The sequence below is a fragment of the Canis aureus genome, chromosome 5 (assembly GCF_053574225.1).
Source record: "Canis aureus isolate CA01 chromosome 5, VMU_Caureus_v.1.0, whole genome shotgun sequence".
NCBI classification, from domain to species: Eukaryota; Metazoa; Chordata; class Mammalia; order Carnivora; family Canidae; genus Canis; species Canis aureus.
In genome coordinates, this window is record NC_135615.1 from 72,174,136 (window position 1) to 72,191,673 (window position 17,538).

A 17,538-nucleotide genomic window follows, 5' to 3' on the forward strand; every position below is an offset into this window, starting at 1 on the left:
TCACCTAGAGAATCTTCAACAGATCTGTGTGTGTGTCACAGTGAAAACAGAAGGTAAGCAAAACTAGGCATTGTGGGTATGTGCGTGCGCACGCGCGTGCGTGCATGGTCAGGCACATGCACACATACAAGTGTAACACCAAGTCTTTCCTCCAACATGGGACATCTACTTTCTCTATTAATAAAAACAGGTACAAACATTTTTTGAGCACATAGTATGAGCCAGACCCTAAAACACTGAGTGCTTTATATATGTTATTTCCCATCTAATCTTCACAATAACTTAATAACATTTATCAAATGCTTTCATGTGCCAAGAATTGTGCTAAATGCTTCCAGTGAATAATAGCTCACTTGATCTTCACAACAGCCTTGAAACAAATACTATTTCCTTCATTTTAAGGATAGGGAAATGGAGACACAGAGAGGCCAAGTGACTTGTCCAAAATCCAATGGCTGGAAAATGGCAGAGCCAAGACTCAAAGACAGTTTTGCCAGAATCCAACAACCGGCAGCTTTCGGGAGAGCACTTTGCTTTCTTCTCTTCCTCAGAGAAAAGGCTTGGAGCTGGCAAGTTTTGGATCAATAAAATCTAGAGAAAGGAACTCTTCCTTATCCTTCAGAGCCCTGGATCAGTGTTTGCCTAAGCCTGTTTCCTGGGCCACCTGCATCAGAATGTTCTTGAAAGCTTGTAGGAATTGTAGATTCCAGGACCTGTCGCCAAAATTCTAATTCAGTAGGCTCGAGATGTGGCCTCAGGCGATTTTTATGCACACTGAAGATTTTGAGTAGGACAGGCTCCAACAGCACTTCCTGCAAGAGCCCCATCTCCACCCTGGGCTCCTTCCAGAGCACCTTTCTCCTGCAGACCCATGGGGAAATAGCCTGGGAGCTTCAGGCACTAGCCCAAGGTGGCCAAACTAGAAAGCTTTAGGACGAGGAGATGAACCTAAATCTTCTAGCTCCGAGCCTGAGTACTCTCATCTCCACACCAAGTTACACGGACGCTATTCATTGGTAAAGGAGGTGAACTTTGCCTCCCTGTGCTGTTCCAGGGCAGCAGGGATTCAGCGAGGTGATGCCCTAAAAGGTCTGGCACAGGTGAGCGCTGGGAGGGAAGGGTAAATGACTTCCCGCAAATCGAACACCGAATCGCAGCCTGCAGACACAGCGCTGGGCCGCTCTCAGACGCTCCTATCTGGGAGAACAACTTTGACCGGCGCCGAGGCTCCGCAACTCCCTCGGGTACCTCCACCTTCGACCTCGCGCCCCCGCACCCCCGCGCGGCCTCCGCAGGCGCCACAGCGCGGGCCACCGAGGAAGAGGGCGACCTTTTAAAAGGAGCGAGGGGCGTGGTCACGCGACGGGGCGGGGCGCAGGCGCAGGCGCAGGCGCGCGCGGGCGCAGGCGGATGACGTCAGCGCGTTGTCGGGCTCCGAGATTCTGCCGGAAGCATGTGGGGCCGCGGCGCGCTGTTGGGGACGCGAACCCGGTCCCTCGCTTGGGGCCGCGGCTGGTCTGCCGCCGCTCCCTGCTCCGCACCTGCCGAGCCCTCCCGGGTCCGGGCGCTGATCTACGGGCACCATGGGGACCCAGCCAAGGTCGTCGAGTAAGAGGCGGCGCCTAAACGGGGCCAGGGGTTGCTGGAGGGGGTTAGGACGCGCTGTGGAGAAGGGGGGACTGACGAAGGAGGGACCGGGGCGGGGGGGGGGGGGGACGAAGAAGGCGGAGAGTAACGGGACCCCGACGGAACCCCCGGCGCGTTGGGAAGCTCGGAAAGTCGGTGCTTCCAGGTAGTTGAAGGCCGGAGAGGCACAGTCGTGACGGTAATAGTGTAGCTAACTTTTTTTTTTTTTTTGAGGTACAATTGACATACGATATTATATTCGATTTAGGTGTACCGCATGATGACTCGATATGTGTAAATATTGCAGAATGGTTGCCACAGTAAGTCCAGTTAATTCTCTGTCAGCATACATGATTTTCTTTTTTTTTTTTTTTTTTTTCCCCTGAGGAGAAGAACTTTCAAGGTCTGCTCGCTTAGCATCTCTCAGACATGCAGTGTAGTATTACGAACTGTAATTACCAAGCCGTAGGTAAGGTCCCCATGACTTGCTGATTTTGTGACAGGAAGTTTGTACCTTTTGCCTCCCTTCACCCATTTGGCCCTGTGCAACACACACACACCCCAGTCTGTTTGTTCTCTGTATCTGAGATTGGTTTTTATTTGTTTTTTTTTTTTTCTTAAAGCATTTGTTTATATATTTTTAAAAATTTACTCGTGAGAGACAGAGATAAAGGCAGAGAGAGAGAAGCAGGTGCCCTACAGGGAGCCGGATGCGGGACGGGATCCCGGAAGTCCGGGATCACGCCCTGAGCGGAAGGAAGCTGCTCAACCACTGAGACACCCGGGTGCCCCGGTTTTTGTTTATTTAGAATACACTTGGCAGTGCCATCATTCAGTATTGGTCTTTCTCTGACTTATTTAATGCAGCAGAATGCCTTCAGCGTCCATCCATGTTGTCTCTAGTGGCAAGATTTCATTCTTTTGTATGACTGAATAATATTCCATTATTTTATATATCTAATATGTAACATTATGATGTACATTATTTCACTACTTTATATATATGCCTCCCATTTACATGTGTAAACCACATTTATTTTATCCATTTATCCCTCAATGACTTTGACTGACCGGGTGTTATGTGTCAGGCACACAATGGGTGTGTCCAAATGGATCCTCTCAATTAATCCTCACGTTTAGGGTAGGTACTTGATTTAACCCCATTTTGTCAGTGACAGAGCTGAGTTGTAAGAGAGGTAAAAATCACTTGCCCAAGGTCGCACAGCCAGTAAGTGGCAGAGTCAACATTTAAACCTAGGTCTTACTGATTTGCCTGAGTTCCTAGGCTCTATTTTGTGTTTGTGTGTGTGTGTGTGTGTGTGTGTGTGTGAGAGGGAGAGAGAGAGAGAGAGAGACTATATTCTGAATGCTTTTATGTCCATTTGAATGGACTTCCCAGAAAGTAGGTGGGAGATCATTGTTTTCAGTTTGCAGGAGACAAGAAGGGACTTGTCCAAAGTGATAGAGCTAATAAAGATCAGGACAGGGACAGGGACCCATAGCTTCTAATCCTATCTCATATGACTTTCTCTCTATCACACTGTATATGTGCATTTAGCCAGTTAATAAAAGCTCCTGTTTGGGAGCTTTACAGACCTTAAGATCAAATACGGACTCCACCCAGTAGTAGCTGTTTGATCTTACACAAGTTATTCAGCCTCTCTGAGCCCTCATTACTTTTACGATTATGTTCTCCTAAAATTCTGTTAGATCTTAACCCATGATTTTTGCATGTGGCTGATAAAAACAGTATGTGAATTGTCAACCATTATAAATCTCATAAATGACTGTAACCATTCAGAAGAGCTACTGGGGTCACTGTAGTGGAGCTAAGTCAGAAGCACTGGTCTGGGAATCAGACCTGGAGACCAGTCCTTACTTCATCCTAGCTCTGTGTGTTTGGCAGGTTACTGAAGTTCTCTGAGCCTCAGTTACATCATCTTTAAACATGGCAACAGTACACGTATAGCTAATAGTGCTAAATAGCTGAGATCAATCTAATGCTGTCCACTGAAAGTGCCTGTGTACTCTCCTACAGTCCCTTGATTACAACTCTCTGATTCCCAGCAAATGGTCTGATTGTTTTCCAAAGGATAGGCAAACATGGAATTATTTTTATGGTTAAAATACAGGGCAGAGTGCGCTCTTCAGCAACACGTATGCTAAAAGTAGAACAGTACAGAGAAAATTAGCATGGTCCCTGCTCAGGGATGGCACGCGAATTCATGATGCATTCCATATTTTTACTTAAAAAAAAGAAATTCAAGCCAGATGTTTTGACAGCTGGAAGAGATAAGCTTCAGTTAAATTCAGGGTCTTGCACTCAGCCTATCCACAGCCACCATTAGAATACTGAGAAGACACATCAGTCAGTACTCCTCAAATTGTATGTTAATCATTGGTACTGATCACCGTGTTGGGAAGACCTATCCCTGAGGACTGCTGTAATGGGTTGGTAAAGCTCTGATGAATACCATTTTCCAGGAATGCATCCCAAATGGGAATGATGTGGTGCCTCTCTCACAGGCTTCTAGTTTCTCTGGCTGGTACAGGAACTGCCACAAAACAAGTGTTCCAAAAATGGTAGTTATGAATCTAATTTCTCTAAGAAATTTTTTTTTAATTGAACTCTGTGGTGATGAGGATGGGACCCTTTGGAAAGGCCTGGGAAGGTTAGGCAGCTGAGTACACTTGCCTCCTGATTGATTCCCTCCTCTTGGAGAGCCAAGGAATCCAAAACAAATCTGATCTGGTAGCAAATGCCATTTAGGGAAAAAAAGAGAGCGCTCTGGTCTCCTTGTTTGGAACCCTAGTTCTTTCCCAGAAGTTCAAAACATGATACTTTCATGCAACATTCCTCAACCCTGGCTTCACATCCCCATGACTTGTGGCACTTGCTCCATATTCCCGGGCACTTCCCCGAGGCAGTTAGTAGGCCTAGGATGGTCCTGAACATACCTGTTTTTTAAACTCCCCAAGTGGTTCTGATGCCCTGCCCAGGGTTGGAAACCATTGCCCTTGTGAATACAGACTATTAGGCAGGCAGTAATTCTCCCTCTACTGCAGAAGAGTGGCTTTCCCTTCTGACCCAGATTCAGGCAACTTGACTTGTTCGTGTAGGGACTGAAGCCAGAGGCCGGGATTCTCTTCTTTGTAGTCAAGTCTTTGGAGGTTTAGGGTAACCACACTGTCACAGAATCAGGTGTCCTTTAAGTATGCCAGTGACTGGGTGTGTGGGTCAGGTTACACCAGGCAGGGTCGTGGAACCGCCCAGAGTCTGAGCAGAGTGTTCCCCAAACCAGCGTAGCTTATGGTGTTCACTGAGCAGCAGGGAGGAAATGAGGAACGATCTGCTCAGGTGTGAGGGGTACAGAACTCAGAATAAGACATCCAGGGATCTCTGAATGTCCTCTTCATTCCAATTGGCCCCCAAACATTCCAGCTGGTCTCTCTACTAAGCCGTGTTCCCCGTTCCCCTAGAGTTGTTTTCTCCCCCTCCCAAGTGAACTCCCCTAAATAAGCACTTGGGCCTTTTTCATTTAAAGGATCAAACTACTGATCTAAGTGTAGTGAGACTGCAGGAGAAAATGATAAACTTGGAAGAATTATAAACTCGGGAAATTTCAGAGGTCCCCATGGCCATACTCCTTGTGCAGAGTTCTGGGTTCTCTATCAGTTCATAGAAACTCCAATGTCCCCTTTTCCTTCTGTTCCTGAAAGTCCCCTTTCAGAACTTTGCCATTCTCTGGGTATTATGGTAAAAACAGCTTTGGTTTACTATGCAGGCATTGGGCTAAGTTCCCCAAATATATTATGGAACTTAAAAATCACAAAAATCCAATTCGGTCATTATTTTCCCCATTTTACAGATAAGGGAACTAAGGCTTAAGCTTGACAGTTACTTGCCCAAGAGCATACAACTAGGACCCTTCTTTATAACAGTCCTTGATAGAGACCTAAAGAAACAATGACAATCATCTCATGTTTTTTGAGAATGAGATGGCATATAAAATGGAGAAGATAGGCCAGAAGAGAAGGTGAAATTATAAGCCATTCAGGTGACCCCAAGTCTTTACCCTTCATAGAAAGGGCAGCCCCACCTTAGGGAAGATGGTAGGAATGTTATTCTCTGTCTGGTCTCCTTTTTCAAGATCCTGAAGCTTTCATAAAATGACATCCTGATCATCACAGCTTTCTCACCTGCCTGCTGCCAGCACAAAATGAAATGAAGCTATGAAACTCTTAAACAAACCCATTCTGTCTTAAGCAAATGGAATTTGGGGGAGCAGGTAGTGAGGACCCAAGCTGTATGGGTAGTAAGGCCTCACTTTAGGACACTGTTCACTCTCAGGGGACTTGTTTTTACAGTTAGTTGATGTCAGTGTTTATAACCAAAACTATGCAGGTGATGTGGTTTTTAAACCAGAATTACAATACTTTGAAGAAAAAAAAAGGTTTGGCACTCTGTTGAGAACTGGATTTTGTTCATTGATCTCTTAGAGCCCTTTATTGTGGTCATGAATGAAAGAGGAGGGAACAGAATTCATTGGTTTAGTAAGTTAGCCAGGAGTTATTCTTCGAGGGCCTTCTACATGCAAGGCAGAGACGAATAGTCTGTGGTCTTTGCCCTTAAGGAACTCACACCCGAGTCCAGGAGATGGGTGACCATAGCCCTGTGGGGAAAATGCCATATCAGGATATGTTTAGACTGCTGTGGGCACCCAGAAAAGGGGTACCTCTGCTTGGAGTATTTCTATGCTTTTCCTCACATATTGTCCACCTTATCTCCTGGGGGACTCGACCTAGACCTCTGAATGCCTTCAGAGAAAGCATTCTCTGACTACTCTGAGGGGGTTAGGTACCCCTTTTGGGGGGTACATGTGTAAAAGCCTAGAGGGAAGAGAAAACCTGGTGTGTCTGATTAGCAGATATTTATTATGTGCCTACCATACACTCAATATGTGATCCTTGAGGGAGGTGTCCGCTCCATCAGTCTCCGAGGGGACTAGCTTTAGATCACTGAGGACTCAAACTCAAGCTGGAGTCCACATCCTGTCACACTTGTACATTACCTTCCCTCTGGACTTCACCCTAGGCTGTGGAGTTGAGGGCCAAAACGCTGAGGGTGAAACGTGGCAGGCAGAGCTCGGAAATATCGTACAGCACACTGGAGTTCCCCCTATGTTCGGAGTGTGTGGGAGGAGAGCTGCCTCCATCCCCCACCAGAGCAGCCCCAAGTTACTATGCTTGTCTGGCCCTTCAGGCAGCTGCTGCAGTTCTCTAGTGTGCTTCCAGGCCCTTACCACTCTGGAGCAGGTGGAAGGGTCATTTTAGAGAAAGAAAAGCAGAGCTGCCATGAGGTTAATATGTGGTTCAAGATGTGTCACTGGGACCCACCCCCAAGAGCACCGGTCTGGGTTCTGGTCCCTGCTCTGCCACTCATTGTTCAAATGAGGAAATCTCATTCCAGTCTCCAGTCTTTTCAGTTATTCTTGATAAAATGAAGAGGTTGACCAAAGTCAGCAGTGGTAAAGATGAGCACACATGCTGTCTCTTCCCGCCACCACCACCCAGTCCCATCTTCTTTGCCAGTAATAAACTGTCACAGCTCCGTTTTCTATATACTTCAAAACCTATACATCTCTTTGCCCCATTCTCCCCAAGCAGCACTTTTTCCTGCTGAGATAAGGTGAGGTTTTAGCGTCCTTCTCCACATAATCCTGCAACCATGGGAATGGATAGAAGACTGAGTGCTCTTTGATCCAGGAGTTGTGCAGGCCTGACAGCTGTGAAACTGAGTAGACACTGAACTGCCTGCTCGCCAGTGGTGTTTCTAGCAAACTCCAGGAAGCAGTGCTGCAGCTAGAAATCAGGGGCCCTGGGTACAAAATTTCACCAAGGGCCCCCTTTACTCCTAGTTGGTATCATAATCAGTAGCCTGCCAGGCAGGGGATGCATGGTCATCTTTGTACCTGTCAAAATGACAAAAGCAGCTGCAGACAGGGACTCAGTCCCCCTGCTGTGGCCCAGTCTTGTTCTCTGGATCAACAAGGTTAGACCTCAGCAAACGAAGCAGCAGACTGCAGCTCCCTTCAGGCAAGTTTCCTGCTGTCAGCAGCTGTAGAATATTATGGGATTTACAGGCTTACTGGTAATCTTAATGGAGAGAAAGTAAGGGATTGAGAAGCTAGAGAGAGGGTTTCTTTGCCAACCCCAGGTAGAAACTTCCAGAAGTTCCTCTAAGTCTCTAATTCCTTCCCATTCAAAATGATTGTACTGAAGTGCCAGTAGTCCTGAATGGTGGGAGGGCAAGATTACTTTGAGGCAGAAAAGGCACAGGGAGGCAAGTGGGTGTGCAAAGCACACCAAGAGACATTGAGTGTATGAGCTTGGCTCAGGGAAAGGAACTTTCCCTAAGAGCCCAGGACTCCTTTAGAACCCCACCAACCAAGGCCACCAACCACCTCGGCTGAGGGGTGAGCTGTTACAAAGCTGCGAACCAAAGAATTTCATTCTTACACAATTCCCAGTATGCCCTGCTTATGAATTATTAATTATTAATCAGATCTCCAGACAGTGTACCCAGCACACCAAGCATTTCACCAAACCACAGAAGGCAGCTTGTCTGTGACCATGGGGACCAAAAACCGTGGAGAAAGCCACATAAGATGTAGTTACCTTCACCCAATGCCCTATGCTGGACACACATTCTTGGCTGTCTATAGTGAGTAGGTGAAAAAGTCTGTGTGGCCCATGACAGTCTCTCCCCGCCTATTCTTCCCTCTCAAGATGATATTAATCAGTTTGAGGTGATGGAGTGGAAGATGCAAGAGAAGTACAAATGGTGGCTAATTAAATGCCAAAGGTGGGAAAGAGATCTTCACAGAGCTGGCTAGTGCCTGCCTTACACAGCAAATAGAATCGAGCCAGTCCCCAGAGTACTGGCCTCTTTTTCCCCCATCTCAAAAGGTTCTTTCTTCTGCCCGCTTTTGTCTCCCTTGTAGTTCATATGCCATCACAGGTGTACAGCCTTGGCCTCAAAGGATTCATTGTGACCTTATCCAGTCTGGGATCTGTTGAGTGAAGACAGTGGCGTCCCTCCGAGTTGCGTGGCGCCATTACATTCACAGGGGAAGTCCGTGAACAGTCCCAGGGAAGTGACTTGAGATCTAGCCAGACTGTGTTTGGGTGCCTCATTTGCACTCCAGAACCCAGCCACCAGTTCCTTTGGTGAATTAAAAAAAAAAAAAAAAAAAAATGAAGAAATTGCTATCATTACACCAAAGGTCCAACTCCTGGAATTCAGACTTGGCCCCCGTTTTCCTTCCTGTCTCGGCAGAATGGTATCCTTGACGACGCTGTTAGAACTGTGCGCAGAACAGCAGTGTCTGTGGTGTTAATGGCATTCCACGGGGCAGGCTGGGGCCGGTCTCCCTGGTGAGATGCAGCTGGACCAACATACCTCCTGCCAGGCAAGCAGCATGTGTCAGGGCCACCCCTGCCCTCGCCCACCTGTGTTCGCAGCTTCAACTCTCCATCTCCTAGACCCTCATCCCTGCTCGACTCTCCTTCCCTCCCACTGCTGTGAATTTCAGGCAGCACAGAGAAGCTAGGCTATCCAGAAGACAGAGAAGAGAACTGGGAGCAGGTTGTAGCCCAGTGCTGGGTTTCTCAAACTGCTGCCTGGGGGCAGGCGTTTGTTTAGTGTGCTATGAAAATAGTGTTCCCAGCTTAGTTAACTCTAGAAGCTCTGAATTACACAGAACTACATGGGCTTTTTCCCTGGATGACTTCTCCCAGCCTTTGTGACTCTGATGCACAGCCTGAATCTTAGAAAGGGCGATTAGTAGGCAGCACAGCCTGAATCTTAGAAAGGGCGATTAGTAGGCAGCATTTCTCAAACGGATTTTGCCGCAGAGAATACCTGATACTATCTCTCAGGATGGGAATTGGGCAAACAGTGCAAAGGAGGCCAGCTTAGCCATTCAACAGTCTGTGCTTCAGAGTCAAGCTTAAAATCCCGTTTTGCCACTTACTAAGAGTCTTACCTAAGACACATTACTCCTCTGAGCTTCAGTTTCCTGTCTGTAAATTGGGATGATAACACCTCCTGATAGGTGTTTTGAGGACTAAACAGCATCATATATATACATAAAATGTTAAGCACAACGCCTGGAGCTTAGTAAACTGTCAGCATGAGTTGTCGTTTAATTGTTCAGCCAGAGTAAGATGATCTGCTTGCCCAGACTCCAGCCACACACAGCTGACTCACAGCCTGGAGTGCCCTCTGCCCCATACCATACTGCAGGACTTCAAGCTCCAAATATAACACCTTCCGCCCCACTCCAAGCCACTGTTCCTTCCTCCCTGTGTCAACATCTAGTTGCCTCCACCAGAAACCCAGGAGCCATCAAAGACTTCCCCCTCCCCCTACACGGAGTTTGTCACCAAGTGACATCAATGCCATTTCTTGTTTAAGAGACTCCAGGTTATAAAATCCCTTCCATTCCCATGGCTCCTGTCCAAACTGCACCTACTGCCTGGCCAGTTATCAAGTCAGATTCTTTGCCATTCCCTCTAGCAAGAAAGCCTGCCTTCCTCCTTCAGTCCACCCAGTAAATTGCTTATCCTTCAAGCCCCAATGAAGGTACCATTCTTCATTGAATGAAGGTACCATTCATTCAAGCCCAGTTGTTAATCCAGCATTTTCTCCCTCCAGCCACTTAAACAGTCAGGGATAGCACCCCAAGCCTGCCTCGGGGGGTGCCTCTCGCAGTGACCACCTAAGTCAAGCTCCCACGCAGATTTTATCTTTAAACCCCTTGGCAGGGTACTTGACACTGAGTACGACTGTCAGTAAAATATTCGTTGAGTTTTACAAAAAGGTACTGTCTTCCTTTCTGTGATACAGTGATTCTTTTCAAAGGGATAGCCAGCTAATTGTTCCAAAGGATTCCTTGGACATTCTTGCCACTGTTAACAGCTTACATCTCTTCAGCATCTATTGTGTATCAGGTGCTTTATGTACATTAACTCATTCAATTCTGAGAGCCGGGTTCTCGTGTTCTTCCCCTTTCACAGATGAGTATTTTGAGGTTTATCTAATTGGTAAATGACCAAGGCAGGATTCAAACCCATGCTCCTACACCAGTATTCCCATCTTGACCATGGTCATCTAGATTTTTATTTTTTTTATTTTTTTTTATCATCTAGATTTTTATTTTTATTTTTTTTAATATTTTATTTATTATTCATGAGAGAGAGAGAGAGAGACACAGGCAGAGGGAGAGGCAGGCTCCATGCAGGGAGCCTGACATGGGACTCAATCCGGGATCTCCAGGATCAGGCCTGGGCTGAAGGCGGCACTAAACCACTGAGCCACCAGGGCTGCCCTATCATCTAGATTTTTAAACTGATTTACCGCAAAACTGATCCGCACTTTCCTGTGAGGAAAAGAGCCATGGGTTTTTCCTTAGACCAAACTCTCTTAAAGACAATCTCCATTTCTATTTGTACCCATCCTTCAAAGTTCTTTTCCTAAACAGCCCGGAACCAGGAAGAAGAGTATAAGCCTCAACAGCTAATTCCCTATGGCTCGAGCCTCTCCCTGCCCCCACCCCCTTAAAATGGCTGGCACTTTTTTTTTTTTTTAAAGATTTTATTTATTTATTCATAGACACAGAGAGAAAGAGGCAGAGACACAGGGAGAGGGGGAAGCAGGCTCCATGCAGGGAGCCCGATGTGGGACTTGATCCTGAGTCTCCAGGATCACACCCAAGGCTGCAGGCGGAGCCAAACCACTGCGCCACCAGGGCTGCCCTGGCTGGCACTTTATGCCACGTTTTCTCAGTAGGGAGGAAAGTTGGGTAATTTCATCAGGAAGCATTCTTGAGCGCTGCTTTGGTCCCAGGCACTGCAAAACACTGAGGTACAACTAAGAGTTCTCTGCCCTTCAGGAGCTCATAGCCAAGTTGGGGAGCCAACACACATGCACATTGTGGCTATAAGACACAGGGAGGTGAAAAGGGCCCTGAACGGAGTCTGAAAAGACCTGGATCCAAATCCAAGTTGGAATCTGCAACTCCAAAATCCAGAAAGTTCTGTAAACTGACAGTTCTACTTTGATTTCTTTTGTTTCACAACTCATTTGGAGGGAAAGCCTGATCTACTGTGAAGTTTTTATGTGGTCATTATTCATCCCCCTCAGTGTGAATATTCATACATTTTGCTGCAAAAACAATGGGTCTGATCACAGAGGGCTGCCCCAACCCCCATAGGGGGTTGTAGATAATACATGGTTCTGAACTCTTGATGTACATCTCACCTGCAGAGTTTTGGAAAAGGAATGTGAACTTAGGCCTTTTGTGATCAATTGAAAGGAATGTATGAAAAGAGTTCATAAACAGCAAAAAATTCATATAAGTTAGTCTTAAATGGTATAGTCACCCCTTCTGTGTAACAAGAGTACTGAGGATGGAGCAAGAGATTTTTTTCAGGACCAAGAGGGTTAGATGATGTCTTAAAGGGTGAATTGAATTTCTCGCTTTGTGGAGAAGCTATAGAAAAGAAATTCTGGGCTGAGGGGAGAGAATGCAGAAAATGTGCAGAAATAAAATGTCTTTCAGTAGCTTAAGCACATGGACTTTGTCAGCTTGTAGAAAAACTGATTACTTGTCAAAATGTAAGAGAAAAGCAGTACAGATAATATAAAGGGGCAGCTAGTCTTCAGTCCATTTGCTCTGGGCAGATTTTTCTTTAGGATGCAGACTTCAATGTGTTCACAGAGAAACATCACTGTCGCGTTGATGGCTCCCTATCCCACCTGCTGGGGAGACTGGGGAGCCGTTCACCCCTCTCCATCTCCCCAGGCAGGTCCAGCAAGGATCACACCCACACACCACTCCAGGCTGGTGCTCATCTTACCACCCTCTGCCTGGTCCGCTTAGCCCCTTACCAGCTGGCTTCTCTAGTGTCAGACTGCCAGGTTCAAATCAGATCAGCCACTTACTACTTCTGATGGCCTTGAACAAGCTATTTGCCTCTTTTGTGCCTTTGTTCCTCACCCATAAGATCAGAATAATGGCAGAAAGCTGGCATGGAAAGTACTTTAGCAGAGTGCCTCAGTGGTAAGCGCTCAAACAGTAGTTATTATGATTATTATTATTACAAGGACTCCCCTCCTCCAACTGTGTATAAATGCATACATTTCTTAACAGTTACTTAAACAAGAAGAGACCTTTCTTTATTCTGCCTTGGTCATAACTCGTTCCTAGTTAACTATTTACTGTACAGAGTGTTTCTATTTCAGGTTTTTTTGCAGCTCTCAGTCGTGGCGAGGCATGGCCTCCCTTACTTTGGTCATGATCCAGTACAGGGATTCCTAGATTGGGGTCCTTAGATCCCCAGGGGTCCTTGTAGACAGTCGGGGGATTCCCAGACTAATTTCAGGACTGGAAATTTCAGGCTAATTTCAGGCTCTCATGCAGAGCACAATCAGAGTGCTGACTTTGAAAGTAGGGAAGGAAGCTCTGCCACTGACCACTTACCTTATCCTGTGCAAGTTTCATAATCTCTAGGAGCCTCTATTTCCTACTCGACAGGATGAGAATACCAGTACTTTCCTCACAAGAGAGTTATAGCTTAGATCAGATGGTGTATTTAAAGCCCTTAGTGCAGGACCTGATGTATGACAAATACCTCATAAATACCTGCCGCCATTGTCACTACTATTAGTACAAGACATTTCTTGAAAATCACACTTTTACCCCAAATGGAGCCTCAGGTATAATTAAAAGGTCAGATTTCTGCCAGAAGTGGATAGAATTACATCAGCCTAGTTCACTGACACTGTGGCCTGATGCTAAAAACCTCTGTGTGGCACTTACATGTGCTGTTGCTAACTAAAAATGAGGAGAGTTATTACTTAACCAGTACATTTGGGCATAGGGAAACAGTGCAAATGTGAAGTCTTGGTATGGAGAAAGAAAGTCTCTCTGGTCATTAAAAAGTCACAAGGACTGCTGGTCTGAAATACCAATAAGTATTTTCTGGTTGGAAGGTCTCCTTTTATAAAAAACAAAACAAAACAAAAACAACACATGGACCTTGTCACCAGGGCTCCACAAAAGCCCTTCAGCAGGTTTAACCAATTAACCAAAGTTCTAGTGTACATTAATTCCATGGTGTTTAGGGCCCACTGTGAGCAGAGCCTTACCACATAGAAATCCCACCTGAAACAGGAGAAGCTGTTGGCAGTGAGCAAGCCCAAACGACCATCGCCTCCCACCATTCTACAAATGGAGAAAGGCCTAGAGCTGGGAAGAAACTTGCCTATTGCAACACAGCCATCGTGTCATGGGGCTGCATACCTAAGACTCAGCTGTCCATCCAACATCCCTTCTGACAGACCAGGATTCTCACCCAGGGGGCAAATCAGAGACACCCAGGGAGTTATTTCTGAACTACTTGGGCATCTCTCTATTTCCCTCACCCACTCTATAACTAACAGATATGTAAATAAAATAAAAAGCAGAGAACAGATAGGCTAGCCCAGAGTGTCCCAGTTACAGCTGTCTATAAGAACTACTTGGAAAAAAAAAATAAAAAAATAAAAATAATAAAAAAAAAAAAGAACTACTTGGGCTGCCCCTTCCTTATCTTGAGATTCTGGCTCAGTAGGTCAGAGCTGGGGCCTGAGAATCTGCATTATTAGTAAGCACACCAGGTGACTGGGATAAGCAAGTTTTGGAGAACACAAGGCTAATCCTGGCCAGCAGAAGGTTCACTAGTTTCTGTCATAGAGTGGGCAGTGGGATTGTGAAGGCACTAGAGATGTTCCACGTGCAGTTAATGAGACAGTTAACCCATAACCTGTGCTAATTCCCTGTAGCACCTTTCTCTCTTCTAACAACCCCAATTCCTGGACACAATGGCAGCTCAAAAATGTTGCTGCCTGACCTACTTTGGGGAGATGATTTGAGCAAAAGACACCCTGTCTAGCCTGGGTGACATTAACATCTCTCTTTGGCTTTGTGTTAGGCTGAAGAACCTGGAGCTGGCTGCTGTGGGCGGATCAGACGTCCATGTGAAGATGCTGGCGGCCCCTATCAATCCATCTGACATAAATATGATCCAAGGTAACCTTGGTTTCTGTGGCTTATGTTAATTGGCTTTTTTGCTTAGCTGCCACCTCGTTTTCATCTTTCCTCAGGTGTGGGTGTGAAATTCCTGTGATTAGCAGCAGCTGCTCTCCAGATGAGCCATCTGCAGACTATGAGCCCTCTCTGGCCTCCCCTCTCTGGAATGTGAGGCTTTTTGAGAGTTAGGAAAATTGCAGTGGGGAGTAAACCAACCACTGTGAGTGCCTGTGATGTGCTGGGCTCATTTCATACATTATCTAATCCCCATAATAACCATGAACGCTAAAAAAAATATTATCCCCTTTACAGATGAAGAAGCTAAGGCACAGAGAGTCTGGTTAGTTACACAGCAAGTCAAAGGCAGAGCCCAGATTGGGCTTAGATCTGACTCCAAAGTTCCTGCTCTTTCACTGCTCAAGCTTCACTAGGTGACACTGTGCTCTTCTCCCTTAGGAAATTATGGCCTCCTTCCCAAGCTGCCTGCTGTTGGAGGGAATGAAGGCGTTGGACAGGTGGTAGCAGTGGGCGGCAGTGTGACTGGGGTGAAGCCAGGAGACTGGGTGATTCCAGCAAATGCCGGTTTGGGTAAGTTGCTCCAGGTATCTGCAGCCTCTCATTATTCCAGATTGTATTTCACTCACACTGGAAATGTTTGCTCTTTGGCTCAGTGTAACTAAGCAATGCAGGGTTTATTATTGAGTTCATATACCCACCACCAGTAGGAACAAGAGCAGAACAGGAGAGCAGAAATTGTGTTTTTTCCACTTTGGAGGTGGTGGACCTGCTATCTCATCTTTTTGGGCGCATTTTGATCAGAGCTGTGATTCTCTGAATCCCTACATCCCTGCTGTAAGATACAGTGGGAAACCCAAAAAAGATAGCCCTTGCTCTCCAGAAGGTTAAAATCTAATAGAAGAGGGGCATCTGAGTGGCTCAGTGGTTGAGTATCTGCCTTTGGCTCAGGTCGTGATTCCAGAGTCCTGGGATCAAGCCCCAGTCCCACATCAGGCTCCCCGCTGTGCCTGTCTCTCTGCCTCTCTATGTGTCTCTCATGAATTAAGATTTATTTATTTATTCATGAGAGACACACGAGAGAGAGAGAGGCAAAGACACAGGCAGCGGGGAGAAGCGGGCTCCATGCAGGGAACCCGACATGGGACTCGATCCCAGGACTCCAGGATCACACCCTGGGCCGAAGGCTCAACCGCTGAGCCACCCAGGCGTCCCAGTAAATAAAATCTTTAAAAATATATATATAATTGAAGAAATCTCCAAGCTAGCAATCTCAATAAAGGATTTATTACAAGTTCACAGGAAGCAGAGGACACTTCTGGCTCCTCTGTGTGTGAATGCAAATGTGAGAGAGATAGACAGTCTTAAGGAAGGATGAGGGGTTTGTGGAGGAGACTTATTTGGCATGGACCTTCAATGGATGAATTATGTTAGATGGAGATGAGCCAGAAATCTGCATTTGTAGGAAACAAAATGAGCAAAGACACAAAAGTGAGTTTGGAAAATGAGAAATCCAGTGTAGCCTCAGCAGAGAATTTGTACATGGGAGAGGACCACTTAAGTGATTAAAGGTTATAGAGGTAGTGGGGCCAGATGGGGTAGCTCTGCAAAAGCCAAGCTAAGGAGTTAGGATCCTCTTTGATATATAGTAAGGAGTCATTGGTGAGTTTTATTCCTTAGCATTTCAGTTTTTGAGGCACAAACATTATACAAAGGATCCTGAGAGCAACCACGAGAGGGAAGCAGGGAAGACAATATCCAACCCTTTAGATGTATAAGGAACTGAAGCTTGGGAAAAAGCCTTTGCCCAAATTCAAACAGCAAACTGAAAAAGAGCCCATCAAAATCTTTTGCCACTATTTTTCCTGCTACACTACAGTATTAGGATCCTTTGGGTTATAATTTACAGATAGTTGACTCAAACTTGGTTTATAAAAAAAGTTAATTGGTTTCTGGGAAGTACAACAACTGGAAGGCTTCAGGCACAGCTGGATCCAGGAACCAGTGATATCAGGCTCATTTTGTTGTTCTCACTAGTTCTCAGATGGAATCTCCCCATATAGTGATGTAATAGCATCAACAAATATTTACTGTCTACTCCCTTTGCATCAGGCACTGTTCTAAGCACTTTGTATATATTAACTCAGTCATTCCCACAAGAAGTAGATATGAGGCAAGTGTAAAATATTAAGCAACTTGCCCAAGGTCACCCAGCCAATAAATGGTAGAGCTGAGATTCAAACTGACCTTTCATAAATGGCCACCACCAACCTGAGGTTTGCATCATCTTAAGAACAAACGAATGAACACAATCTGTCCAGCACAGCCATATCCATTTGGTAGGAAGACTGACTGACCCTGCCTGAGTCCTTGTTCATTCCTGAGCCGTTATGTCCAGCACTGTCACCATAAGCATTTTCACTGCAAGCATTTTCGCAGCATAACTATTGGCCATAAGGCAACTTTGCTGTAAAAGATAAAATCATGAAAAATAAAAGAGGAATGTTCATTAAAAAGGACATCATGAAACATGAAAAATTAGTAACAAAATTAAAAAGACCTTATTGCAAATAAAAATGTTGGAGAAAATTCAAAATGTGTAGATGTCTGGCAATACTGCACAAATACAGATTTTATTTCATGAATCCACAAAATGTACCTAAGCATTTATTTTCAAAGTCTTTTGTTCCTAGTATCATAAAATTTTTTGTGCTTGTTGATTTGTCTCCTGAATCAGTATCATGCTTTTTTTTTTGCTAAA

The 17,538-nt window shown here is 45.6% G+C and overlaps 1 protein-coding gene and 1 non-coding gene across 5 annotated transcripts in view; both read left to right on the forward strand.

Moving 5' to 3' along the window:
• Window positions 1–1,413: 1,413 nt before the first annotated feature.
• Window positions 1,414–17,538, forward strand: part of MECR (mitochondrial trans-2-enoyl-CoA reductase) — a 30,715-nt gene continuing 14,590 nt past the window's right edge. Inside the window, exons 1-3 of one of the 4 annotated variants that reach the window (XM_077898817.1) lie at window positions 1,414–1,608; window positions 14,665–14,762; window positions 15,219–15,350. In XM_077898817.1, the coding sequence (XP_077754943.1) occupies window positions 1,454–1,608; window positions 14,665–14,762; window positions 15,219–15,350 (385 nt within the window). In that variant the 5' untranslated portion in view covers window positions 1,414–1,453. Of the gene's footprint in view, window positions 1,609–8,951; window positions 9,099–9,159; window positions 9,275–14,664; window positions 14,763–15,218; window positions 15,351–17,538 lie in introns of those variants that run through there. The other 3 variants (XM_077898816.1, XM_077898818.1, XM_077898819.1) reach the window with 3 other exon arrangements.
• On the forward strand, window positions 3,767–3,871 carry LOC144314981 (U6 spliceosomal RNA). The gene has a single exon (XR_013380808.1). It is a non-coding gene; the product is annotated as a U6 spliceosomal RNA (small nuclear RNA).